The sequence below is a fragment of the Hyperolius riggenbachi genome, chromosome 10 (assembly GCF_040937935.1).
Source record: "Hyperolius riggenbachi isolate aHypRig1 chromosome 10, aHypRig1.pri, whole genome shotgun sequence".
NCBI lineage: Eukaryota > Metazoa > Chordata > Amphibia > Anura > Hyperoliidae > Hyperolius > Hyperolius riggenbachi.
In genome coordinates this window covers 170,490,178-170,517,676 of record NC_090655.1, presented here as the reverse complement: position 1 = coordinate 170,517,676, position 27,499 = coordinate 170,490,178, and the positions used below count along the sequence as shown (strand labels likewise).

The window sequence follows — 27,499 nt, the reverse complement described above, 5'->3', positions numbered from 1 at the left end:
TGATTGAGAGAGAGACTTGCTGGTATTGGGGAACTCCGGAATTCAGCTATTAGTGCAGAGCAGGGCGCTGGCTGGCAAGACAAGACAAATAACACTTATATCGCGCTTTTCTCCTGGCGGACTCAAAGCGCCAGAGCTGCAGCCACTAGGACGCGCTCTATAGGCAGTAGCAGTGTTAGGAAGACTTGCCCAAGGTCTCCTACAGAATAGGTGCTGGCTTCCTGAAAAGGCAGAGCCGAGATTCGAACCATGGTCTCCTGTGTCAGAGACAGAGCCCTTAACCATTACACCATCCAGCCACTACCTTCAGTCCCCCTGTGCCACCTCTGCCTCCTTCTGTGCCTCTTTCTGTCCCCCTGTGGCTCCTTATGTCCCTTTTCTTTATTTGCCCCCTTGTGCTACCTCTGCCACCTGTTCCTCCTTCAGTCCCACTCTGCCTCCTTCTGTCCTCCTGTGCCTCCCTTTGTGCCTCTTCAGTCCCCATGTGCTACCTCTGTCCCCTGTGCCTTCCTCTGTCCCCCTGTGCCTCCTTCTGTCTCCCTGTGCCTCCTCCTGTCTCCCTGTGCCTCCTTACACCCCCCTCTGCCGTCTTCTGTCCCCCTTTTGTGCCTCCTTCTGCCCCACTTTGTGCATACGTCTGTCCCCCTTTGTGCCTATTACTGTCTCCCTCTGCTTCCTACTGCCCCCCCCCCCTTTGTGCTTTTCTTCTGTCCCCCATTGTGCCTCCTTCTGTCCCCTGTGTGCCTCTTGCTGTCCCCATGTGCCTCCTCCTGTCCTCCTTTGACTTCTCCTGGCCCTCGTTCCTCCTTCTGGCCCGCTTTGCCTTCCTATGTACTTCTTTCCTTCTGTGCCTCATTTTGTCCTTCTTTGTGCCTCAGTCTGTCCCCATTGTGCCACCTGCTGCCTCACTTTGTGCCTCCTTCTGTCCCCCTGTGTGCCTCCCTTAGTCCCCCTGTCCCTCCTTCTGTCCTCTCTTTCACCTCCATCTGGCCCTTATGCCTCCTCCTGTCCCCCTGTACCTCCTGCTGCTCCTCTGTGTACCTCCTTCTGTCCTCCTTTGTGTCTCATTCTGCCTCCTTTTGTCCCCCATTGTGCCTCATTCTGTCCCCCTGTGTGCCTCTTGCTGTCCCCATGTGCCTCCTCCTGTCCTCCTTTGACTTCTCCTGGCCCTCATTCCTCCTTCTGGCCCGCTTTGCCTTCCTATGTCCCCCATGTGCTTCTTCCTTACATGTATTTTCTTTCTCACATGTATTTTCTGGTGAAACACTGCATCATTACAATTATTTTCTGGTGAAACATTGACACATTATGGTTATTTCTTGGTGAAGCGCTGCCACATTCCAATTATTTTCATGGGGGCACCATTGGGGTGGGTGGGGGGGCACCATTGGGGTGGGGGGGCGCCACAGGTTTTCTCACCTGGAGTGACAAGATGGCTAGAGGCGCCCTTGCCTATCCTAAAGAAAATCAATAAGATAACTTACAGACTAAAATTGCCCACTATCATGAAAGATGTTGACTCATTTCATGTTTCTTTGTTGACTTTGCATGAACTCTCTAAAAATCTGCCTGGATCCCTAACTGCCTGCTCCTGATACATCTGTCATTACTGGCAATCGACACTGAGGCCTCATCCTCCTGAATCAAGTTAATTGCCCTTTGTGTTACTTATAAACTATCTGAACTGTGTTACTAGCCTCATTGAGGTCCTGGCGGGTTGTTGTTCTCTCTACTTCAGTCTGTATGCCTTGCACGTTAAGCCCTGGTGGTAACTGCCAGTCAGGAGACTGATTCAGTGTCCTGTTCAAGCGGGGACTTGTCTATAGGTGAAGACGTGGGCGGAGCTCAGAGCTGCGGCACTAGATTGGGGCATAGAGACTGATTCAGGAAATAACCTGTCAGGTGTGATGATCCACTCAGCTGGCTGCACAGGCAGACAGCTGTTTGTCCATTCCTCTAGTCTGTGGGCTGCAGGTCTCTGGAACAGAGACCTGTCTTTTCATTGCAAGTTTCTGTTCTGTTCTCTTGCTGGGGAATTTGCATACATTCGTTATGCAAATCCCCTACCTGCCTTCTTTGATGACTGGCACTATAAGAGCTTTATGTTTCCCAGAATGCTTTGCTGGTCATTTCCCTTCCATGCTCAGTTCCTGATGGACACTGCTGGAGTGTCAGCCATTGCTATCTAGTATAGTTAATTCCTGGGGGTTGCTTTAGGCTCCCCTTCTAGCCCAGTCAGGTTGTATTATCTGTATTGCCCGTTCTGTCTTGTCTTGCCTGTTTGCCATTGTCCTGTCCCTATGGTGGTTGACAGGAAATGGTTCTGATCTATGTTCTTGGAGTATAGCTGGTGCAGCGGTTGCTACCAGCTATCTCTTCTGTTCTGTCTAGTGGGATCGCGCTAGCTACTTTGTGCGAGCGCTGGGGATCCTTCTGTTCTGTCTTGTCGGTCGCGATTGCGCTGTCACCAGCGGCGGTTGATAGCGAATCGCTCTGTCTTGTTTAGATCGCACTAGCCGCTAGAGTTAGCGGCTGTGGATCTTTCTGATCTGTGTTCCTGCTTGGATCACACTTGCTCTGGCGGAAGAGCGGTGGATCCTTTCTGCCTAGTTCCTGTTTTTCGTGTGTCTGTCTTGTCCGCTGCGCTTGCTACAGGCTCGGTGAGGTAACCGTTAAGCAAGCGCTCGCGTCCCCTGTTTCATGTTTGTCTGTTTATGGTTAGTTAGGCGTGCTTGTCTCTATTGTGCTTATCACGTGGAGATCGCGCATAACCGCGTGCACTGTTGCGAATGAGTGCGGTGTTCGCGGTTAGCTAGCGGTTGTTATTTTCCGTATCTCCTTATTGTATTTGCTGTGCCTTTGCTACCCTCGTATTCTATTCTGTTCTGCCTTGTGTCACGTCTCGCGATCGCACCTCTCGCGATCGCGTTCCTATTTCGTATCTGCTGTTGTGTGTGCGCGGTCGCGGGGTGGCGACTGGATTGGCGCACACACATACAACCTATCCCTTTTGCTCAATCTCATTCGCAATCGCCTCTCTTGCGATTGCGTTCTGCGCTTCGTACAATTCCTGTCTGGCACTTGTGGAGGTACAGAGGATTGGTTCCTCTGCACTCCCCAGCGCCATCTGCCGACAGGAATTTCCCTCTACAGGTGCGTAGCACCTTTTGCTGGGTTCCTGCAAATTATACGCTTGTGGAGGATCTCCGCCGTGTCAGCGCACGCGTTGTGCGCTGAAAACGGGGAAAGTTCCACAATCGTGACATCAGGCCTTACAACACCTTTATTTCCACATAATATATTGATTGCCATACATTGTACTAGGAACATAATTTAAATGCTGTGATAGCTGGGACTAATAGGCAAATAAAATAGGTGGGTTTTGTTTATAGTAGCATTGCTTAAAACTATAGAGGATGGAATTGGAGAAATAGTGTATAGAATTTTTTTTCTTTTCTGTTGTATTTGCCTATAAAATGCATCCTATACAATAAAACCCATGTACCTGCGTCCCCTGTCCGTGTCTTTTTGCCAGTGTGCATGCACGGCATACTGGCGGCCGTTGAACATTACAGGATGGGGGGGTGTGTGCGGGTGGGTATGTGTTACCGCAGTTGCATATGTGGGTGTGAATGCGTATGCATATGGATCTTTTAAAAAAATGATAAATTACATTGTCTAATCTACAGTGAATCTCTCTAACATTAGTTTATACACAAATTAGGTTCTATTTTACCTTTTTATTGGGGGGCGTACCAGGAATCTCCCTTTCTGGATCATCTTCACTTCTTAAACATAAAACCTTCACTTCCTGTGAAGTACTAGGAATTGGTCGACTACTAAAGGTTGGGCTATGTGGAGGGGCGGAAGTTCCTGCTAGAGTAGTTTCCATAGCAATCATGTAGTCTAAGTCATCACTCAGGAATTCATCATTAGGTAAATCAGATCTGTCAAAACACTGAAAGGTGGTTAGTGTAAAATAAAAAAAACAGCAGAGTTAAACACTTAAAGAGGAACCGTAACCAAGAATTGAACTTCATCCCAATCAGTAGCCGATACCCCCTTTTACATGAGAAATCTATTCCTTTTTGCAAACGGATCATCAGGGGGCTCTGTATGTGTGTGTATATGTGTATGTATGTATATATATATATATATATATATATATATATATATATATATATTTTTTTTTTTTTTAACCTGCAATGTGGAATAATATGCTATAATGCAATCTGCTAAAATGTGCCTCTTTAACCTCAACATGGTAAGCAATGTCCCATTGATAACATTCACATACCCGCCATTTGTTAGCAATAATGGCAAAGATGTTTTTTACACCTTTTTCAATTTATTTTTAGTACATTTTTTTATCATTTTGCGTTAATTTGCATGATTTCATCTGTGAAAGGCCTCATAGCACGATAACAAAGGTCAAAGACCTCATCATCCAGGAAGGTGCAGGGATAGGCAGGGGCACGGGTGTTAAGCCAAAGCCATGGCCCATGGATGTGAAGCTGTCTCTCTAGTAGTTCCATCCACACATGTGTACAGGTGTACAACACAATGCTTTGGATGTTGGCTTTCAACTACCTGTATGTACAATGTAGTGCTGCATATGTCACTAATGTATTTCAATGTGATGATTACTAGCAACAGGACGTTGCTAGTAATCATCACATTGAAATACATTAGTGACATTAATGTATTGTTTTTTTCAGTTGAACAATTGAGGACCCGATGGAAGTCTGTTCGTGAAATTCATAAGAAAGAAGTGGTGCTGCCGCTAGCATACGCAAACCATACAAATTTGCAAAGTTATTGGTGTTCCTCAAGGCACATATTACTACTGGAGTGTAAGTATGGGCACTGATGCAGGGGTAAGCCATGATGCTTACAATGAATAGGGTGAGGATTATTACTATTCTCTTTTGTTAACAGTACTGAAGACATCTTTCCTGATGAAGAGACCCTAGGAGCTTCAAATGAAAATTTAGATATCAGTGATCCTTCATCCCAGAGTACTAGCACAACATCTGTGCAGGAAAAAGAGCCGAACATACCCATGCACTCCCCAGAAAGCCCATCCACACGTCACCACCAGTTACACGTAATGTGTCATACAGAAGTAGACCCAGCTATCAGTACAAAAAATCAGGAAGAGGCATGAGTAGAGCAGAATATGACATGAAAATGGTCACTTCCATAGAAAAAGCTGTCACAAACATGGAAAAAAAGAAATCAAGTGTTTGATGCACTGAATGAGCCCTGTACTCAATTTCTCTCGAGTCTAGTGCCATCTTTGCAAAAACTTCCTGATGAGAAATTGTTGCTAGCTAAACGTGATATGTTTGAGGTTTTGAACAAATCTATGACACCAGACCAACCTTTGCAAAACCAAAACACTGCATATTATGGCAATAGTCATATGGGTCAACATCATGAGCCATACAGGCACCCAGTACATCAACCTTACTATAGTCAACCTGTCTATAACTCACATCAGTACTCAATGCAAAGTATGCCACCTTATCCTCATATGTCTGCAGAGCAGTACTATCCACCCATCCAACCACCTATGCCTCCAAGAACATCCAACCCACAAGAACCCTCTCCGGACACACCAGTGTATACAGATTTAAGTGGTCAAGGTAGTGGTTACAACAGGCCACACCAAGAGATTCCAGGCAGTCAAACAGTATATCACCAGAATTGTTTGTGGACGATACTTAATGTGTCCTACCTCCATTATATAACAGTTCCTGCTGTGAACGGTTAGTTTTGTTTTGCTAAAATGGCAGCCTAAAAAAAAAATTAAACCACTAAACCAAAAGCATTTGTCCTCTCTGTATTTTATATAAGTTAAAGTATTGCACGATGAGGAATGTGCCTGTGACAGTTGTAGACGTGTCTGTAGAGTGGGCACAAAGTGTTAGCCTATAGCTGGTGGTCAGGAAGTAGGTGTTAAATATGGTGATATTTGACTAAAACTACAAATGTGAGGTGCAATTGCCTATGAGGGGACATTAAATACCGTACACATGTTACTACAGAAACACATGCAAAAAAAAAAATCTATGAAAACCAGCTGACTATAATCAAATAGGTGTATACACATACAGTGGTTTGCACCTCTGAGGCCATCACAAAGCAGCTGTATTTGTATTTGTACTGACATTAGATTACACACAGGTGCACTCTATTTAGTCATTAGCACTCATCAGGCAATGTCTATGGGCAACTGACTACACTCAGACCAAAGGGGGGTGAATAATTACGCACACCCCACTTTGCAGTTATTTTTTTTTTTTTTAAATGTTTGGAATCATGTATGATTTTCGTTCCACTTCTCATGAGTACACCACTTTGTATTGGTCTTTCACGTGGGATTCCAATAAAATCGATTCATGTTTGTGGCAGTAATATGACAAAATGTGGAAACTTCAAGGGGGCTGAATACTTTTGCAAACCACTGTAACTATTTCACATTTTTCGACAGCAGAGAACATTTTCTCTCTCATATTGCTTGAAAGTGGTGGACTGCTTAATAATGTATTAAAGAGAATTTGTACTCTAAAATTCTTACAATAAAAAGCATACCATTCATTATGTTTTCCTGGGCCCCTCTGTGCTGTTTCTGCCACTGCCTGCTGCAATCCTGGCTTGTAATTGCCAGTTTTAGGCAGCATTTACAAACAAAAGACATAGCTGCTAACCAGAATGTGATAGGCTGAGAGGAGCTCAGTCTGTGACTCATACAGAGCCTGGAGGGAGCGTGGAGAGGGTGTGTATAGCTTCTGCCTATAACAGTACACAGCACATTCCTGCCTGAGCCCGACAAAGCCGTCAGAGGAAAGAGTATTAGATTATATAACAGAGATAATACAGCCACTGTACAACTAGGAAAGGCTGCAGTAAGACAGACCACATTAGAACAGGTATAGGAACTTATAGGATAGAAGAAATAAGGCTGAACATGTTGTTAGAGTCTCTTTAAAGAGAAACTCCAACCAAGAATTGAACTTTATCCTAATCAGTAGCTAACACCCCCTTTTACATGAGAAATATATTGCTTTTCACAAACAGACCATCAGGGGGCGCTGTATGACTGATTTTGTGCTGAAACCCCTCCCACAAGAAGCTCTGGGACCGTGGTACTTTTGGCAGTTTTTTACAATGTAACAAGGTTCACAGACAGGAATTAGCTGTTTACAGCTGTCTCTAACAGCCAAAACAGCTAGCAGCAGCTACATAACCTGCCCACAGTAAAAATGTCACCATGTAATAAATGTCAGAATGTAAATCAGGGAGAGGAAAGCTTTTACAATGAGCAAACACTGACTAAATCATTTATACATAATTATTGTAAACATGAAGCACTTTTTTTATTACATTATTTTCACTGGAGTTCCTCTTTAAGTAGTTTTTCCTTTAATCGGGCTCACCTGGCAAACTAGTTATCAGAGGTGTTCAAGATTGATTTCAGTGATCAAAAGAGACCTGAGACACAATCCATGAAATTAATTAAAAAACAAAATATTTAATCTATACGACACTTAAAGGACACTCGAGGAGAAAATAACAATGAAATATACAATTGTATCTATCCTCCTTCTTCTAAAAATGACTTTTTAAGATATTCCACAGTTTTATTTTATATTGAAATCTACTTTTCAAGTTTTTACTGTTTTATTGTTTTTGCTCAATGACACATTCATTTAAGTACGCCAGGGCTAAAACCTATGAACTATTGAACATTTTTATCTCTTCCCTGCTCTCAGAAGCCATTTTTTGTTAGGAAAGGGTTTTATAGTTGTAATTTCTTATCAGTGAGGGTCACACTGTAGTCTGACTCAGTCCCGACTCAGACAGGAACTGCCACCTACATACCTGATATTTAACTCTTTCAGGCAGAGAAAGAAAACAAGGAAAACAGCATAGTTATTTGTGTGCTAGGCACTGTACGAATAAACAATTTTCTCTTCCTAAATAGGTCGTATTAAAATATAACTTTTAATAATTTCCTCTAAAATAGAGCAATGTACAATAGACTGACTGTCAATATATGTTTGTTCTCATTTTTAACAAACTCGGGGTCAATAATAAGTCATAACGGAGAATATCTCCTCCCCCTGAGTCTGGTATAACTTATAGTAATTACAAATACCCCCCACCTAGACAAAAACCCGACATGTTTCACTTCCTTGCGGAAGCTTTTTCAAGGGAATAAAGTGCTGTGCATAAGTGCATAGTGCAGAGTGCTAAGGTGCAATTACATTAAACAATACAACAGAGAATCATAGAGCATGTCTGCTCATGACAGCAGTCAAAACAAGACTGGCTGAAATGGAGTCTTTTTATACTCATGCTGTGTCACATGTCTAGGGGCGTGTCAAAAACACACCCCTGTATCACTGATCTGGCCTGTGAGTCGTTGGCCATAATGTCAGTTTCCCAATGTGACCAATCCCAAGAGATCTCCATCTGCTTCCATAGTTTCTCAGTTTTCACTTTCAAAACCTCGCAATGTCCCCAAATTTACAGAATGCATGTACGCTTACATATTCTGTGGACCCATCTCCTTATTACTGACTCAACGGAGTTGCTTATATAGCATCTCCGAGAACGCCGAGAATCCGCGAATCTGATTGGTCAGGGTCACCCATAACTTGCTACTACCCGCCCAGCCAATCCGAAGACAGCTCCTTTGCCTCCGTCATAGGTTCGCCAATCAGCTCAGCCCTTTGTGCTGGCATAGGCATACAGGGCGGGGGCTGAATCAGTCCAGCGCTACATTGAGTCATTTAGAGCCACTGTGAATGAGTCACACCATAAGACTCATTCTAAGTGAATCATTTGAGCCGCGCTGCACATTTTCGCGCGGCTCAACTTAGGATCCACTTTAAGCGGACTTTGAACTGGGAAGAGTCGACTCATTTTGTACACAGCCACACGACTCGTATACATAGAGTCGCCAGATTATTTATATAAAACCCAGCTCCTTCTACACAGTCACCTCTTCATTAATAACCAGCGCCTTCTACATAGTATGTTCTTCACATACAGATTTGAGAGATACTGCTTCATAATAAAGGCAATAATCTTCTTTCTCCTGATTTTCAATAAATATCTGTTTGACATGTAGCTGATTCTTTTATGGTTCAATACTGTGATATTGCGATTAATCCTGTCACTACTGGTTTACATCATCCAAATAAACTACTCACAGTGGGGTCTGTATTATCCTGATAACCTAATTCTTTTAGGGTTCAAACACTCTGATATTCTTATCACTCCTAATCTATATCATTAAACTCCTCTCACAGTGGGATATATATTAGCTTATTGGTTACAAATCGATTCCCATAGCTCTTGTCAGATACATATAAAAAACAATTATTCTTATAAGGTCACTTCAATTCTAGGCTCCATTCGTTTAAAATGGCAGAGTGCTTATTTCACAGGAGATCAAAGTTATATTACTATCCAATGATGTACATCAAAATGGATCTGTCTTATGTTACATATAGACAATTCATCTCCTACTTAATTTTGTGACCAAAGATATCGTCCCACAGATACTTTATTAGTTTCTTTATGACAATTCCCATATTAAATCTCTATAGAAACGGAGTGAATGTGAACCCTTCATTTAGACCTGTTGGTGATAAAGTACCCAATCTATAGATCCATTTCGCCTCAAGTTGTCTAAGTTTAAGATCCAAATTACCACCTCGGGGGCCCAATTTCCATTGCTGTATTACCCAGTATCTCAGAAGGGTCGCATCACCTCCATGTTTTTCCAAGAAATGTCTTGCTACCGGTGTGTTCCTTTTATGTTTGATGTCACCTAAATGTTCCAAAATTCTGGTCTTAACAGCTCTTGTAGTTTCCCCCACATATACAAGGGGGCACGGGCATGTTAGTGCATAGATTACTCCTTCCGTATCACAGTTAAAGAAGTCCAACAATCTATAGATCCTATTGTTTTTAGGGGCCATGAATTCTTTGCATTTATGTACATTAGTACAGACTTTGCATTTGCCACATTTGTACATCCCATTAAGGGTGGGGTTTAGCCAAGTTCTTTTCTTCTCTTTAAATTTTGTCCCTTTGGATGGAAGATAGGAATGCACCAGTACATTACTCAAATGTTTACCCTTTCTGTATGTAAATTGGGGAGTTGGTGGCAGGAGAGCATTTAATTGTGGATCAAGTTGTAGAATAGGCCAATGTCGTTCTACCAATTTCCTTATATTATTTGATCTGTCCGTGTACGTATTGATAATTCGTACCGTATTCTCTTTATCTCCTATTCTTTCTGTGCCTTTTGTTCTTTTTGGAATTAATACATCTCCCCTTTCCAACATCCTAGCTTGAGTTTCTGCTGCAGTAAGTGCTTTCTCCGGGTATCCCCTTACCCTAAATCTCTGGTGTAAGTTGTGGCATTCAGATTCAAAGTCTGTTGGATCTGAGCAATTCCTTCTTGCCCTAATAAACTGACCTCTCGGTATCCCCCTTTTAAGGGGGTTGGGTGATAACTTTCCCAATGTAATAAGGAGTTGGTTGCAGTCGGTTTCCTAAAGATTTTGGTATCTAGGCCTCCCGTTTGATTTTTACATATTTGGAGATCAAGAAAATTAGGCACTGTACAAACACGTCTATCTCATCAGGTCACCTCGGATATTCTTTAAAGAGAACCCGAAACAGCATTTTTAAATCTTATATAGGACACAGAGGCATGTTCTGTGCACAATTCCTCTGTGTTCTTGTGCTGCTCCCGTCAGCCCCACCGGGATCTGCTGTACCCCCAGCAAAATACCGCCAGGCTAGCGACAATCTGCTATTTACCTGCCTGCTATTTACCTGCGCTTGTCACTCCATTACAGGCTCCCCCGCCACTCCCCGCCTCCGCTACCTTTCTCCAATCGGAAACTAAGACGAGACCCACGAAGCACCAGTTCACCGCGCGCAGCTCACCTTTTCCAGGCTGCAGGAGTCTGTATTCTGGCAGAGGGGCTACAGAAAAATGCTGTTTGAAGCCCAGCACTGGAGTCTATTTGTGTCTCCAGTGATGGGCTCTTGCGGCAATTTCCTGTTGCCCTTGTCAGGCAGTCAATACTGGGGATTTGCAGCTGGACCTGCTGCAAGATTGGGGATCAGTGCCAAATACCTAGTGAGCAGCAGTCTCCAGCCAGGTGAGTATTTTATTTTTATTTCCAGGTGCCACCACAAACACAATAGATATTAGGGGGTACAATCTGTGGGGAGGGGGGGGGGCATTAAAGGGGAACCCTACCTCATTTTATGGGGGAAATGCTGCCAATCATCTTTTTTGCAGAGTTGCTGCCGCATTATATTTATTTTCTGGAGAAACGTTGCCAGGTTATGTGCATTTTGGAGGAAATGCTTCCAAGTTATTTTCTTTTTGGGGTATAGGCTGCCATATTATGTGTATTTTGGAGGAAACACTGCCAGGTTATTTGCACTTTGGAGCAAACGCTGCCAGGGTATGTGCATTTTGGAGGAAACACTTCCTGGTTATGTGCATTTTGGAGGAAACGCTGCCTGGTTATGTGCATTTTGGGGGAAACACTGACGCATTGACCCATATGCAATTCACTTTTTCACATGAGTTTTTTCCTAGGAGATAATTTTTCAACTTCTTTTTAAAATAACTTTTCAGCACTTTGCAATTGAAAAACAAATAAATGTGACAGCAACTCTGCAAAATAAAGACAGTGGGCCCATTGTCTTTGCGTTACACTATTACATTAGTTAGCACCGCCCACATCCTCACATATTTCGGCGCACGCCACACTCACTCCTATTCTGGTCTGGCCCTTTGGTCAAACCTGAGAAGCCCATGTGGCCTTCAAGTCAAAAAGCTTGCCCACCCCTGTCATAGTCTAGTTACAGTCAGAGCATGTATAAATTTAAATACAGGAACCCTATTTTTTATTTTCTGTTTAGTTAAAGCAATGCCATAGGGATTATTATAGAGATCTTCTCCCTGCTGTTATCAATCTCACAATGCTTAAAGGACTTCCGAAGCAAAGTTAAAAATCTATTTTTTACTCAACCTGGGACTTCTTCCACCCGAGCAACCATCTCAGTCCTACAACACCACTCTCCGGTGGTCTTCGTTGCCCCACTGGCCGCCCGCAATGATGGTGACCCGCCAGTAGGGTCAGCTTTTTTGCGCCTGCGTGGGGTCATGGGGCGCATAATGCACCTGCTCACAACTACTGCGCAGATGCAGTATGCGCCAGACAACATGGACGCGTGGGAATGAGTGCCTATGCAGGAACAGAAGAGCTGACCCCGCCGGTGGGTCGCCATCATTGCGGGCGCCCAGTGGGGACGCCGAGGACCACCGAAGCTACGGCAAAGGACTGGAACGACTGCTCAGGGCTGGAGGAAGCCCCAGGCAAGTACAAAAATAGATTTTTAACTTCGCCTCGGAAGTCCTTTAAAACAATGCACAACCTCCGTTAGGTTCAAGTTAGACTATATAGATAAGTGCCCCAATTTCCCATGATTTGTGTAGGATGAGTTAGCACTGATATTAGTCTTAAGGTACCAGAATTAGATTGGTCTTGACATTTGGTCTGGGGTTCGGTCTTATATTAAAGCATTTTAGGCTTAACCACTTCAGGACCAGAGCAATTTAACACAATCCCTTCATTTCAGGGGCTTAAAAACAATTGACTCAAAGGCTATTTCATAGGCAGGTGTGGGCAAGTTCATCATTTTGCCATTATTAATCAAAGCAGTTAAAAGGCCTGGAGTTGAGTTGAAGTGTGGTGCTTGAATGTGGAAGATTTTGCTGTGAACAGGCAACATCAAAGGAGCTGTCCATGCAAGTGAAAGAAGCCATCTTTAAGCTGCAAAAACATAAAAAAAATCCAAGAAATTGCTACAATATTACAAGTGGCAAAATCTACAGTTTTATACATCCTAAGAAAGAAAGCAAGCACTGGTGAACTCAGCAATGCAAAAAGACTTCGACACCCATGGAAGACAACAGTGGTGGATGATCTCTGAATTATTTCCATGGTTAAGAGAAAACCCTTCACAATGACCAACTTGGTGAAGAACACTCTCCAGGGAATAGGCGTAACGATCTCCAAGACTACCATAAAGAGAAGACTGCAAGAAAGTAAATACAGACAGTGCACTGCAAGGTATAAGCCACTCATAAGCCTCAAGAATAAAAGTTTAGCTTGGACTTAGTTACAGAACATCTAAAAAAACATCCTTTGGATAGATGAAACCAAGATCATCCTCTAACAGAATTATCACAATAAAAAACTATGGAGAAGGCGTGGAATGGCTCATTATCCAAACCATACCACATTATGTGTAAAACACTGTGGAGGCAGTGTGATGGCTTGCACATGCATGGCTTCCAGTGCCACTGGGACACTGGTGTTTATTGATGATGTGACACAGGAAAGAAGCAGCCAAATGAATTCTGAGGTGTTCAGAGACATACTGTATGCAAAAAAACAACAACACCTAAATGGAGTCAAATTAATTGGGAGGAATTTAATGATATAGATGGACAATGACCAAAAACAAAGAGCTAGAACAACCCAGGAGTTTATAAAAGCAAAGAAGTAGAACATTATTGACTGGCCAAGTCAGTCACCTGATCCTAACCCAATTGAGCATGCAGTTCACTTGTTAAAGACTAAACTTTAGACAGAAAGGCCTACAAATAAAACAGAAACTTAAAGCTGATGCAGTAAAGGCCTGGCAGAACATTAAAAAGGAGGAAACCCAGCATCTGGTGAGGTCAATGAGTTCAAGACTTCATTGCCAGCAAAGGGGTTATAACCAAGTATTAGAAATCAACTTTTTATTTCCAGCTATTTAATTTTATTAATTACTTTTGAGCCCATAAAATGAAGGGACTGCGTTAGTTGCCTGACATTTTTATTCAATCGTTTTGTTCATCCCACTGAATTAAAGCAGAAAGTCTACACTTCAACTACATCTTCATTTAAAATTCCTTGTGGTAGTGTAGAGAACCAAAAAGAGAAATAAAAGTTGTCACTATCCAAATATTTATGGATCTACTGTAACTGCATATTTCAGCCTCCATGTCTCTCACCTCGGGTTACCTTTAAAAAGATAACTGCTAAATTCAGACTTTACCTCCTCACCTACCCCATTTGAAAGTCTATGCAAGAAGGGCCTGATGCAGACACACTTAATTTCCTCTATTTATAAAATGCTCTGTGCATTTCCAGCAGACACTTTACCTTCCAACAAGTACATGGAATATTGGTCTCAGGCCCTCTCTATGGATATCACAGCTCCAATGTGGTCCAAGATCTGGCAGTCTATCGCTAAATCTACGCAATGCTCAATCCACAAAGAAAACCATTATAAAATGCTTATGCTCTGGTACAGGACTCCAGAGAAATTACACCGTTGGTTCCCAAATACCTCACCAACTTGCATTTTGTATTTGTCTTATCTTACTTCAATAAAAAAAAAGATTGATAAAAAAGATAACTGCTGTGACTACTCTGGATAACAAAAATTGCCAAATAGAACTTATCAAAGCAGATCAGAAAAAAAGCTTAATTAAGTTTGGCAAGTCCAGAAGCTCAAAATGTGGGTCTACCCTAGTTTTTACTTTTCACATTTCATTTTATTTGTGTTAGGAAAAGAACTTATATTTCTCAAACTGTTTACATCAAACTGTTTACATCAAAAGCATGTTGTATGTTTTTTTCTGCACGCATTAGTGCATACGCGTTACGGCCGTTGCGTATGTGCACATGCTTGCGGCGGTCGTACAAGCAAATGCGCGCTGACCGTACGGGCGATGCAGCAGCAGAGCGGGGGCAGTTGTGAGGGGCGTAGCAGCCGAGGCCTAGCACCCGTTATTGTAATGTGCCTAAGGTCTAATGATGATATAGTTTCCTTTTGAGAATAATAGTCTTCTTACATGCAGATCTCCACTGACTTATGAAAAGAAAGACATTTCACCAATCCCAGCTAGTTCATTTTTATTAGGATATTGATTAACTAGTTACTGGACAGCGTGCAGTATATCTACACCCTGCAGAACATATCTGAAGTCCCATGGATGTAGATATTCGGCTGCCACTGTGCACATTCCCCACTTGCGAATGCGCACTCCCGTCACCGCCCATTAGTATGGAGATCAGTAGATGGGTATACAGTTCCCATTCACTGATCTAAGTGCCTGTGTCGATGATTGCCAGCATCAATGAGATGCCTGCGGTCATTGCCACAAATCAAATTAATACACACATGCATTAATTCCATTGTGTATGTTCAGTACACAGAGAAATAAATGGGGGGGGGGGGGCATCTAGTGGCCAAATAGTAAATTACACCCTATCACATTACATTACACACTAATACATACATTTCCCATAACAATTAACTCCTTATCTCCCCCTACTCTCCCATAGTTACCAAAATAAAACACTTGCATATATTAAAAAAAATGATATTTTAAAAAATACATAGTTACTTTAGGGACTGAACTTTTTGTAATATGTACCATATTTTTCAAACTAAAAGACGCTTCGGACTATAAGATGCAGCTAGGTTTAGAGGGCAAAAGCCAGGGGAGTAAAAATATACTAAATACTAAACCTTGTGCGTCTATGGTCCAGGGGCATCTTGCAGTTGTTCTCCCCCCAATTATTGTGGTGTTCTCCTCTTCCCCTTTGTAGCCTCCTCCTGTCTCACTTGTGTCCACCTCCTGTCCCCCCATGCGGCCTCCTCCTTGCCTCCTTTGTGTCCTCCTTATATCCCCTCGTGTCATCCTTCTGTCACCCCTTGTGGCCTCTTCTTGTTCCCCCTTGTGGTCTACTCCTGCCTCCCCTTGTGGCCTCCTACTGTCCCCCTTGTGTCCCCCCTTGTAGCTTCTTTATTCCCCCCTCCTTGCGTCATCCTTCTGTTTCCCCCTGTGGCCTCCTCATACCCCCCCTTGTGTCATCCTTCTATTCCCCTCGTGTCGTCATTCAGTCCCCCCTTCTGTCCATCTGCAGCTGTGGGTATTACTCATGTGACCAGAGGGGTACCCACGGTGGCTACTGTTCTCTTCCAAGTTATCCTCCTCTGCTGTCCTGCACTCTCTTCTGCTTCCCGAAAAGATGTAATTAAGCGGCAACAGCCATGGGCATCACTCACCATCCTTGGAACCCACACAAGCAGCCGCTTGAATCTCACTCCTTCCCCCTAGTGCGGACTGTGTCTATAATGAGGCCACCAGGAAGTACAAGACTAGGGGGAAGGAGTGAGAGACAAGCGGCTGCTTGTGCGGGCTTCAAGGTTGGTGAGTGAAGTCTGCGGCTGCTGCAGCTTAATTACATCTTGTCAGGGAAGCAGAAGAGAACAAAAAACATCAGAGGAGGATGAGACAGACGGGAACAGCAGCCACCGTGGGCACCCCCGGATCACTTGAGTATTACCCGCAGCTGCAGATGCTCATTTCTATATACACTGACCATGGACAATACAGGGAGTCCCTTGCGACGAGTCGTCGGCTCCTATTGGCAGGCGATTATATGTCGGGGACTCCCTATATTCGGACTATAAGACGCAGGGACTTTTTGCCCCACTTTTGGGGGAGAAAAAGTGTGTCTTATAGTCCGGAAAATATGGTATATTACTGTTATTTTTGCAAATATGGCCTTGTAATTAGTGATGGTCCCAAAAGGAAAAAAAAATAGTGCTTTATTTCCAAATAAAAAATATTGTTGACATACATTGTACTAGGGTAATATCCGGGACAAATGGGCATATAAAATGTGTGTGATTTCTCCACACTAGAACATTTTATTTGAACACTATAATGGCCAAAAACTGAGAATCAATGAATTTTTCCATTTTTTTTCTTAATTCAGAATAAAATCATGCTTACTAAAATGTACCTCCAATGCACACGGTCCATTGGACAGTGTCCTAAATTGTACAGTATAACGTGTATACACTTTAGTAATAAAAACCCAATGTGTGTGTGTTGGTGTAATACATATCAATAGGATAAAACTGGAGGAGTCCTTATTGATCCCCCACCACTCCAATAAAGTATAAGGAATGGTGTGTCGCTATCCTCCAGATACTTCTGTAACATCATACACAAACCTGATTGCTGGTAAGTGGGAACGATTCCCACAGGACTGGCTAGCTGATTGTAAGAACACACTGTGAGTAGAGTCTATAGCAGGTATATACCTACAAAGCAATCAAAATGTCAAAAGGCCACGGGGTGGCTGATGCAATCAAAACACATATAAGGAGATGCTAATACATATATACAGTGCTGCCCATAATTATTCATACCCCTGGCAAATTTTGAATGAAAGTTACTTTTATTCAACCAGAAAGTAATTTTTTGATGGGAAAAGATATACAAAAGGTGTCTCCAAAAGATAATAAGACGATGTACAATAGGCATTATTGTGGAAAAAAACAAAACAAAACATTTCTTAGCTGTTATTTAAATTTGAGCAAAAAGTGCCCAGTCCAAAATTATTCATGCCCTTCACAAACTGTCAAAGTCTGTGGGAAAATCCAAACAAATGGCAACTGTCCAGAAATATAGGTTTTCTCGCCTGGAGTGACAAAATGGCTAGAGGCGCCCTTCGGTTAGTGGTTAAGGAAGGGGAGGTTAAGGTTATGAGTTGTGAGGGGAGGTGAATGGTTAGGGTTAAGGAGGAGGAGGCTAAGGGTTGGGTTAAGGAGGACGGAGGTTAAAGTTAGGAGTTAGGGAGGGGAAGGGGGGAGATGGGGGGGGGGGGAGTTAAGGTTAGGGGTTAAGGAGGAGGGGGGAGGTTAAGGGTTACTAATTTTACTTAAAGGACCTCTGTCACGAAAATCTTAAAATTTAAAATACATGTAAACATATACAAATAAGAATTAATTTTCTTTCAGAGTAAAATGAGCCACAAATTACTTTTCTCCTATGTTGCTGTCACTTATAGTAAGTAGTAGAAATCAGACACTACAGACAGATTTTGGACTGGCCCATCTTCCCATGGGGGGGTTCTCAAGGTTTTCTTTATTTTTAGAAACACTTAGTAAATGGCAGTTGCTCCGTCCAACTGCCAAAATAGTGTGCAGCGAGCAGGGAGGCTGGCCAGCATCTTTGTATTAATCGTTTTCAGGGAATGTGTTTATAAAGAATAAAGGCCATGCTGAGAATCCCCCATGAAGAGATGGACTAGCCCAAAACCTGTCGGTTCTGTTCTACTACCTACTGTAAGTGACAGTAAAATAGGAGAAAAAAGTCATTTATGGCTCATTTTATTCGATTTTCACGACAGTTCCTCTATTTATTTCCTGTTACTTCAATTATGTACTGTAATTTATTAAGTAAATGTGTTCATTCTGCACAGCCACAGCTAGAGATGTAGCGAACGGTTCGCCGACGAACGGTTCCAGGCGAACATTGGGGGTTCGCGTTCGCCTGCGCCAGGCAAACTTTTCTGGAAGTTCGATTCGCCCCATAATGCACTATGAGGGTCAACTTTGACCCTCTGCATCACAGTCAGCAGGCACATTGTAGCCATTCAGGCTACAGTAAGCCCTGGAGTCCCTCCCCCCCTTATATAAGGCAGGGTCCGGCGGCCATTACACTCACTCGTGTGCCTGCTAGTGAGAGGAAAGGGACAGCTGCTGTAGACTTGTTCTTCAAGGGACAGATTAGTTAGGTTCTTGGCTGCTTAGTTTGCTCCTGGCTGATTGTTATTGCTTTTATAGCACCCTAGCTCTTGTTAGAGCTCATCCTATACTTTTTTTTTTTTTACTGTGTGTCAAACTGACACTTTTGTTGCATGCACAGCCTTGCTAATTGATATTGTGTGTGTGTCACTGCCAGCAGCCCAGCACATTCAGTGACTGACTGCCTGTGTGTGTGACAGGGAGCTGCACATTGTACTACCCAGTACTGCATATACCCAGTACCTGTTGTGTTTACTTAACCCACCTCATCACTGCATATACCTAGCTTTGTGTTGAGTGAACCCAGCTCACTGCATATACCTACTACCTGTTGTGTTGAGTGAACCCAGCTCACTGCATATACCTACTACCTGTTGTGTTTACTTAACCCACCTCATCACTGCATATACCTAGCTTTGTGTTGAGTGAACCCAGCTCACTGCATCCTACTACTACCTGTTGTGTTTTCTTAACCCACCTCATCACTGCACATAACTACCTGTAGTGTTGAGTGAACCCAGCTCACTGCATATACCTACTACCTGTAGTGTTGAGTGAACCCAGCTCACTGCATATACCTACTACCTGTTGTGTTTACTTAACCCACCTCATCACTGCACATAACTACCTGTTGTGTTGAGTAAACCCAGCTCACTGCATACACCTACTACCTGTTGTGTTGAGTGAACCCAGCTCACTGCATATATCTACTACCTGTTGTGTTTACTTAACCCACCTCATCACTGCACATAACTACCTGTTGTGTTGAGTGAACCCAGCTCACTGCATATACCTACTACCTGTTGTGTTTACTTAACCCACCTCATCACTGCATATACCTAGCTTTGTGTTGAGTGAATCCAGCTCACTGCATCCTACTACTACCTGTTGTGTTTACTTAACCCACCTCATCACTGCACATAACTACCTGTTGTGTTGAGTGAACCCAACTCACTGCATATACCTACTACCTGTTGTGTTGAGTGAACCCAGCTCACTGCATATACCTACTACCTGTTGTGTTGAGTGAACCCAGCTCACTGCATATACCTAGCATCCCCCCGAGATGGACAAAATGGACAAACCAGGTAGAGGAAGAGGTAGAGGCAGACCCAGAGGAAGGCCACCAGGCACCGGCAGGTCTGTGCGAGGTGGTGTTGCTGTGATTTCGTGCAGACCTGCTCCAAAACACAGTGCTCAGAAGAAGGCACGTGCCATCACTTCCCAAAATCGTGAGGAGGTGATTGAGTATTTAACACAGAACACCTCATCTCCCGCAGCCACCAGCGCTACAACAAGCACCACATCTGCTGCATTTGACACTTCGCAGGAGTTATTTGGTGGTGGTGGTGGTGAAATCACCGATTCACAGCCACTACTGCAACAACAAGAAGAAGGAGCAGGTACACCACCTCCTACGTCTGAGTTAGGTGGAGATAGTATGGACGTAACGTGTGTGGATGTGGATGATGGACCACCTGAAGTTGGTGCAGTTCAGGAGGTTTCTGAGGAAAGCGCAGCTGGCCAGGAGGATTATGATGACGATTATACGGACACCACATATGTTCCCGGTAGAGGAGATGACCAGGGGGACAGTTCAGAGGAGGATTCAGAGAGGACTAGGAGGAGACGACTCCATGATAGAAGCAGAGGGAGCTCGTCCTCAGAAACAGCTGGGGGCAGTGTCCGGCGCCATGTATCGCCAGCTATGGCCAGACAGCCAACATGCCCTTCAACGTCAGCTGCTGATGCCACCGTAGCGCCATCAGCCCAGGGGGGCTCAGCGGTTTGGAAATTTTTTAACATGTGTGTCTCAGATCAGAGCAAAGCCATCTGTTGTCTCTGCCAGCAAAAATTGAGCCGTGGAAAGGCCAACTCTCACGTAGGGACAAGTGCCTTACGAAGGCACCTGGAGAGAAGGCACAAACAGCTATGGCAAGAACACCGGAGGAAAAGCAGCACCCCTCAAAAGACAAGCCACCCTCCTTCTCCTCTTCCTCCTTCAGGTGCATCGTCTTCATCCACTTTCTTCCTTGCACCTTCACAGCCACCCTCCTCCACACCGCCTCTTCCCTTCAGTGGTTCCTTCTCCTCTGCCCACAGCAGCACCCAGCTGTCCATGAAGGAAGTATTTGAGCGGAAGAAACAAATGTCTGCCAGTCACCCTCTTGCCCGGCGTCTGACAGCTGGCGTGGCGGAACTATTAGCTCGCCAGCTATTACCATACAAGCTGGTGGAGTCGGAGGCTTTCCGTAAGTTTGTGGCCATTGGTACACCGCAGTGGAAGATACCAGGCCGCAATTATTTTTCACAAAAGGCCATACCCAAACTGTACCGTGCAGTTGAGAGGCAAGTGGTGTCATCTCTGGCACACAGCGTTGGGTCAAGGGTCCACCTGACCACGGATGCCTGGTCTGCCAAGCACGGGCAGGGCCACTACATTACATACACAGCTCATTGGGTCAACCTGGTGACCGATGGCAGCAAGCAGGGAGTAAGTGGCTGCGCAGAGGACCGACTTGTCACACCTCCACGGCTTGCAGGCAGGCCTCCAGCCACCTCCTCTCCACCTGCTATCACCGCTTCGCTGTCGTCATCCTCCTCCTCCTTGGCTGATGCCGCCATCTCCTCTTCAGCTACACAGCCCCAGCACCCCAGGGCCTATGCTGCATGCCAGGTGCGACGGTGTCATGCAGTGTTAGACATGTCTTGCCTAAAAGCGGAGAGTCACACTGGAGCAGCTCTCCTGGCTGCTCTTAACAAACAAGTGGAGCAATGGCTGACCCCGCACAAGCTTGAGATCGGCAGCAATCTCATTGCTGCATTGAATTTGGGAAAGCTGACACACATACCCTGCATGGCACATGTGCTTAATCTGGTCGTGCAAACATTTGTGTCCAAGTACCCAGGCTTAGAGGACGTCCTGAAGCAGGCCAGGAAGTTGTGTGGGCATTTCAGGCACTCTTACAAGGCCATGGCACGCTTTGCGGAGATTCAGCGTAGAATCAACTTGCCGGTGAGACGCCTGATTTGCGATAGCCCGACTCGCTGGAATTCCACCCTGCTGATGTACCTGTATCATTACAGTACAAGGACACAATCTGGGAGGATGGGGATGTTGTGGCCCAACAACTGGACACTGATGCGAAATGCATGCAGGGTCATGGAGCCATTTGAGGAGGTGACCAAACTGGTGAGTCGCGATGAGGGCACCATCAGCGACTTAATCCCCTACGCCTACTTCCTAGAGCGTGCCGTGCGTAGAGTGGTGGATACAGCTGTGGAGGAGCGTGAACAAGAAGAGTTAGGGCAGCAGGAGTCGTGGGAGCCATTTACACACGAATCCGATGTTTCCACAACACCGGCGGCAGCACAGAGGGGGGAGGAGGAGGAAGAAGAGGAGTCGTGTGGGGAAGGAGAGGAGTCAGACTCTGATGATGGTGATGGTGAGGAAGGTGTTTCTGTGGAGGAGGAAGAGGCAGCGGAAGGAGAACAACCGTGGCAGCCATCACAGGGGGCTTCTGCTGCTCCACGTTCCCGTGGTATTGTTCGTGGCTGGGGGGAGGAAGAGGAGTTGCGTCCCGTCACTGAGGAAGAGCAAGAGGAGATGGAGAGTACGTCTTCATCCAGCTTTGTGCAGATGTCCTCTTTCATGTTGTCCAGCCTGTTGAGGGACCCCCGCATCAAAAAACTCAAGACGAATGACCTGTACTGGGTGGCCACGCTACTAGACCCTCGGTACAGGCACAAAGTGGCGGACCTCTTAGCAACTCAACAAAAGGCGGAAAGGATGCAGCACTTGCAGAACAAGCTGTCGATGATGCTTTACAATGCATTTAAGGGTGATGTGGCTGCACAACGCAATCAAGGTACCACTGGCAGTAACCCTCCTCCTTCCAAGTCCACGCAGGCAAGAACAGGACGCTCCAGCGATCTCAGGGTGATGTCGGACATGCGGACGTTCTTTAGTCCAACTCCTCACCATAGTCCTTCCGGATCCACCCTCCACCAATGCCTGGACCGGCAGGTAGCCGACTACCTGGCCTTGAGTGTGGATGTAGACTGCGAAAAGCGACGATGAACCCTTGGACTACTGGTTGCGCAGGCTTGACCTGTGGCCAGAGCTGTCCCAATTTGCCATACAACTTCTCTCTTGCCCTGCCGCAAGCGTCCTGTCAGAAAGGACCTTCAGTGCAGCTGGAGGCATAGTTACTGAGAAGAGAAGTCGCCTAAGTCACGACAGTGTTCAGTACCTGACCTTTATCAAAATTAATGAGGAATGGATCACGGAGGGCTACTGCACGACCGAAGACTAAGTCAGTCCCCACACACAGCATCTCTGCCTGCAGGCCGCTTGACTGCCTTCTCCGCCACTACCAACAGGGTCCAGGACTCTAGGCGGATTCCTGAATTTTTAAGGCCGCTGCTAGCAGCGGCCGCTACACTAATTTTTCTGGTGCGTGTACATGTGCCCATCCCCCTTCGTGATCATTACCTTGCCGCGGTGAAGGGGCTTGCGCATCACAATGAAGCAATGACCGCCGGCTATTTGAGTGTCTCGGGTGGGGGTGGCACACAAAAGATAATAAGGTCGTTGCTTCATTGTGGTCAGACCAAATTTGATCAGCTGGACAGTCACTGTTCTGTCATTCAGCTACATCAGCCGGGCGAGCATATGGGCTGAAAAGCCACCATCACCTGCACTCTCGTCATGGTGCGCACCAGTCCAGCACGGCCGTCACTACACAAACGGCTGTTTGCAGTCACTGCATACCTTTCACTGCATCTGTGACTGCACATTACACCTGGCAGTCAGTGCATAACTTGCACTTGAATAGATACACTTTTAAACAATTTAAAAATACAACCATCTATCATTTTCAAAAAATTTTAAAAAAGGGCAAAAAAACGTGCCCTCCGTAAAACATTCTTGGCAAATGCTTTCGACTTGGTTTGTCTTCCGCTGGCTCAAGGGTCCATCTGACCACAGATGCCTGGTCTGCAAAGCACGGTCAGGGCAGCTACAGCATGGGTCTCAGCAGGCTCCCACTTCGGGCCGGAATCCAACCTTCATTCCCCGCGGTGACAATGGCAGACTTGCCCTCCATAACGGATTCCCGTTAAAGGATTTAAAGTTAATTCATTTCAAATACACAGCAGGGCCTCGAAAGTCCTCCTCCTGTATTGTTATTTTTGGTCACTACCTCGGGGCGGGCGGGTGTGCATGCCTGCCCGCTGCCCTTCTTGGATGTGTAGTGGTAGCCGTTGCTCAGGCTCCACACCGGATTCAAACCCCTCATTCCCCGGCCATTACCCGGGGTCACAATGGCAGACTTGCCCGCCTCCACAGGATTCTCATTGTAGCGGTACTGAACAAGTACACAGCAAGTAGAAAATGTAATTTAAAAACAAAACGTAAGCTTTTTAACAATGCCATGGAAAGTTGAGAAGGAAGTCACACATTACCTGACATCACTGAGTGAGGAAGAGCAATCTCGCCATGTTGCGCAGTAGTCCAGCATGGCCGTCACTACACAAACAGCTGTTTGCGGTGCGTTACACAGTGAGTTTGGTGTGTCAGTGTGAAGCAGTACTCTAATTACACTCCCTGATTGATGTATACACATGCAAGATGTTTGAAAGCACGTTAGGCCTGCAATTTAGCATTCAATGTGATTTCTGCCCTTAAAACGCTGCTTTGCGTCACATCCAGATTTTTCCCCGGGACTTTTGGCATGTATCCCACTTCGCCATGCCCCCCTCCAGGTGTTAGACCCCTTGAAACATCTTTTCCATCACTTTTGTGGCCAGCATAATTTTTTCTATTTTTCAAAGTTCGCCTCCCCATTGAAGTCTATTGCGGTTCGCGAACTTTTCCGCGAACCGAACCTTCCGCGGAAGTTCGCAAACCTGGTTCGCGAACCGAAAATCGGAGGTTCGCGACATCTCTAGCCACAGCACCTCCTTTGAAAAGAGATTCCAGGCTGTAATCTGAGACACTAAAGGTGAAGGAATTGAAACATTGTATACACTTTTCATGAGTGTATAACTGCCTGGATGGCATAATACACAAGTACCCAATCTGCTCATGGCAAGAGACAAAAGGCCAATGTTCCATCCTGATTTTGCTCGACCTTTCAGCGGCTTTTGACACAGTTTGATTATAAGTAGAGATGTCGCGAACGGTTCCCGAACCGTTCGCCGGCGAACATCTCAGTCTCTCTGTGCCCTGTACTACTTCCGGGTCGCTATGACCTGGAGTAGTACACGCCTGCGCTGGCCCGGCGGTGCGCATCCTAGACCGCGCTCCTGTTGCCGGGCACTTTCTGGTCATGAGTGATGTCACGCTCATGCGCAGAGAGTGCCCGGCAACAGGAGCGCGATCTAGGACACGCAACACCGGGCCAGCACAGGCGTACTACTCTGGGTCATAGCGACCCAGAAGTAGTACAGGGCACAGACAGATTCGCCCGGCGAACGGTTCGGGCCATCTCTAATAATAAACTCTTGCTAAACAAAAAGAGTACTGTGGTATAGATGGCTTAGTCGTCCAGTGGTTCAACTCCTTCCTAGTTGGCAGAACACAAAGGGTAGCCTTGGGGTCCAGCTATATTTATCATTCAAAACCGACGTTACAGACCCTACCTCACAGTTAAATGCGTGCTTAGCTGAGTATCAGGAGTGGATGAATAATAACTAGCTAAAACTAAATGCTAACAAAACTGAGGTTCTGGTTATCAGAGGTCAGCGCTCGACAGCAAAGCAGCTCCAGTCTCAACCAGCACCACTAACAATAGGAAGCTCGGGGAGCGTGGCCAAGATGGTGTGCTAAGCAGATGTGTGTTCTGAGAGCTCTGCTGCCCGGTTGGCTAAATCTCCATCTGTCTTTATAACGCCACAAAATGTATCCTTGTGATCGGCAAAAATCTCCTACAACACCCTGGAGTCCTGGTGTGATCCACCTCCATCACCTCCGAGCGAAGGAGACGTCGCAGACTTTGAGGACCAGTCTGACCTCGCGGGCCCTTCCCGCCCACAGAGGCCTTCACGCCGCTTTGCTCCTTACGGAGATATGGGCAATAAGAAGGGAAACAAGAAGGATAAGACAGATGGGGGGCACTTGCTGATAAAATCCAAGCTACTCCGAGTGCCCCAAAGCACATCCAGAAGGAATCCCTTCTGGAGGAACCTGCTGATATAGCTGACCACGTGGAGGAGGCTTTACTGCTCCCAAACACTGCAGAGCTAATGGAAGCGATCAAGACTGCCAGTCAGCCCTTACTACCAAAATTGATTATATAGAGGCTAGATTTGGCCTCCTAGATCAAGATGTCTGTGACCTAAGGGATCGCACTAAAGAGCTGGAGAGGAGGGTCTCTGACACAGAAGACAGAGTCAGCGCCCATGAGGCGGCCATTCTGGATATACAGCAGCGTCTCTCACACCTTGAGACCAGAGTGGTGGACGCTGAGAATCGTAACTGGCGGAATAATCTGAGGCTGCTGGGTCTACCCGAGGGCTCGGAAGAAAAAGATGTCCCGCAATATATCTCTGCTCAAGCAACTTCTCCCATCTGAGATTTTCTCCCCCTTTTTCGCCATTGAAAGGGCACATCGCATCCCCACCCATCGTGGACTCCAAGGAACTTACCCGGGACTTTAACGTTAAGGACCGGGATGCCATCTTAGCTGCTGCTAGGCAAATTAAAGATCTAAAGCTAGATAATAACCGTCTCATGCTGTTCCCTGATTATACAGCTGAAACCCAGAAGCTGCGCTACTCTTTCCACAACGTTAAAGCTAAACTGCGGGAAAATAAAACATGCAATGCTCTTCCCTGCAAAATTGCGGATCCAGGACGGGGAGCCCACCATCTTCTTTGAGGACCTTGGAGAAGCCATGCGCTGGCTGGAGAAGCGCCCTGCTTATCCGCAATAAGTGATAACTATTCCTTTACACTTTCCATTCACTTTTTTAGACAAGATGTCACACAGTTAACTGACTGTTATCTATGCCAGCTTTCTGGCACTTTGCACTACTCTTAAACGGTAACTGTTATGCTTCTTCATATCTTATTTGGTGAGCGCGAGTTATTCCAACTGAGGTGCTTAATACCAAGCCAAACTGATTTTTCTTGTCCTGAATCAATATAGGACACATCTACGGAAAGAGCTTTTCCGTAATACAGCTGTTTATATAAATGTGTGTTCTGCCTACATCAAATGAGTTACGGAACTGCACTATTTTCTAACTTCACATTTGAATTTAGTTATGGCGCGAATACTTCCCGTGCTCTCTGTACCGTATTGGTTTGATGCCTGTCCACGCAGCCATGTTACGATCACTGGGAGGTTTGGGACGACTCGCATCTCCTCAGAAGTCATAACCCTTATTTTTCTTACTGATCTGATGTCCTATATGAACCCTATTATAGATTAAGATCTTTTACATATATTTAGGGTTTGTGTCAGCTTTGCAGATGCTCAGATCACAGCCTCTCATCTTCGTTGAAGGAAAGGCTTCTCCTTGATCTTATAATTTTGTTTATGAGTAGGTTGACTGCTTCAGTGGAGGATAATCGGTTCTCTCTAATATGGTAATGATATATGACACGCAGTCCTCGTTTTGTATCATCACACTGATACCGATTTAACTTTTTCACTGTTCTACTGCTGCCTTTATATGCCACTGGTTTGAAGGATCTATAATTAATGCTATGCCAAAAAGTGCACTTCATGTCTTGTGACATATGTCTATCTTTGTGTGTGCTCTGAACAGTTCTC

At 45.1% G+C, this 27,499-nt stretch overlaps 1 protein-coding gene across 3 annotated transcripts in view; it reads right to left on the bottom strand.

Moving 5' to 3' along the window:
- Positions 1-27,499, bottom strand: part of RAD9A (RAD9 checkpoint clamp component A) — a 621,237-nt gene that overhangs the window by 62,610 nt on the left and 531,128 nt on the right. For 2 of the 3 annotated variants that reach the window (XM_068255228.1, XM_068255229.1), the window contains exon 11: positions 3,737-3,947. The exons of the other annotated variant lie outside the window; for it this stretch is intronic. In XM_068255228.1, the coding sequence (XP_068111329.1) occupies positions 3,737-3,947 (211 nt within the window). The remainder of the gene's footprint in view (positions 1-3,736; positions 3,948-27,499) is intronic. 3 annotated transcript variants of the gene reach the window in all.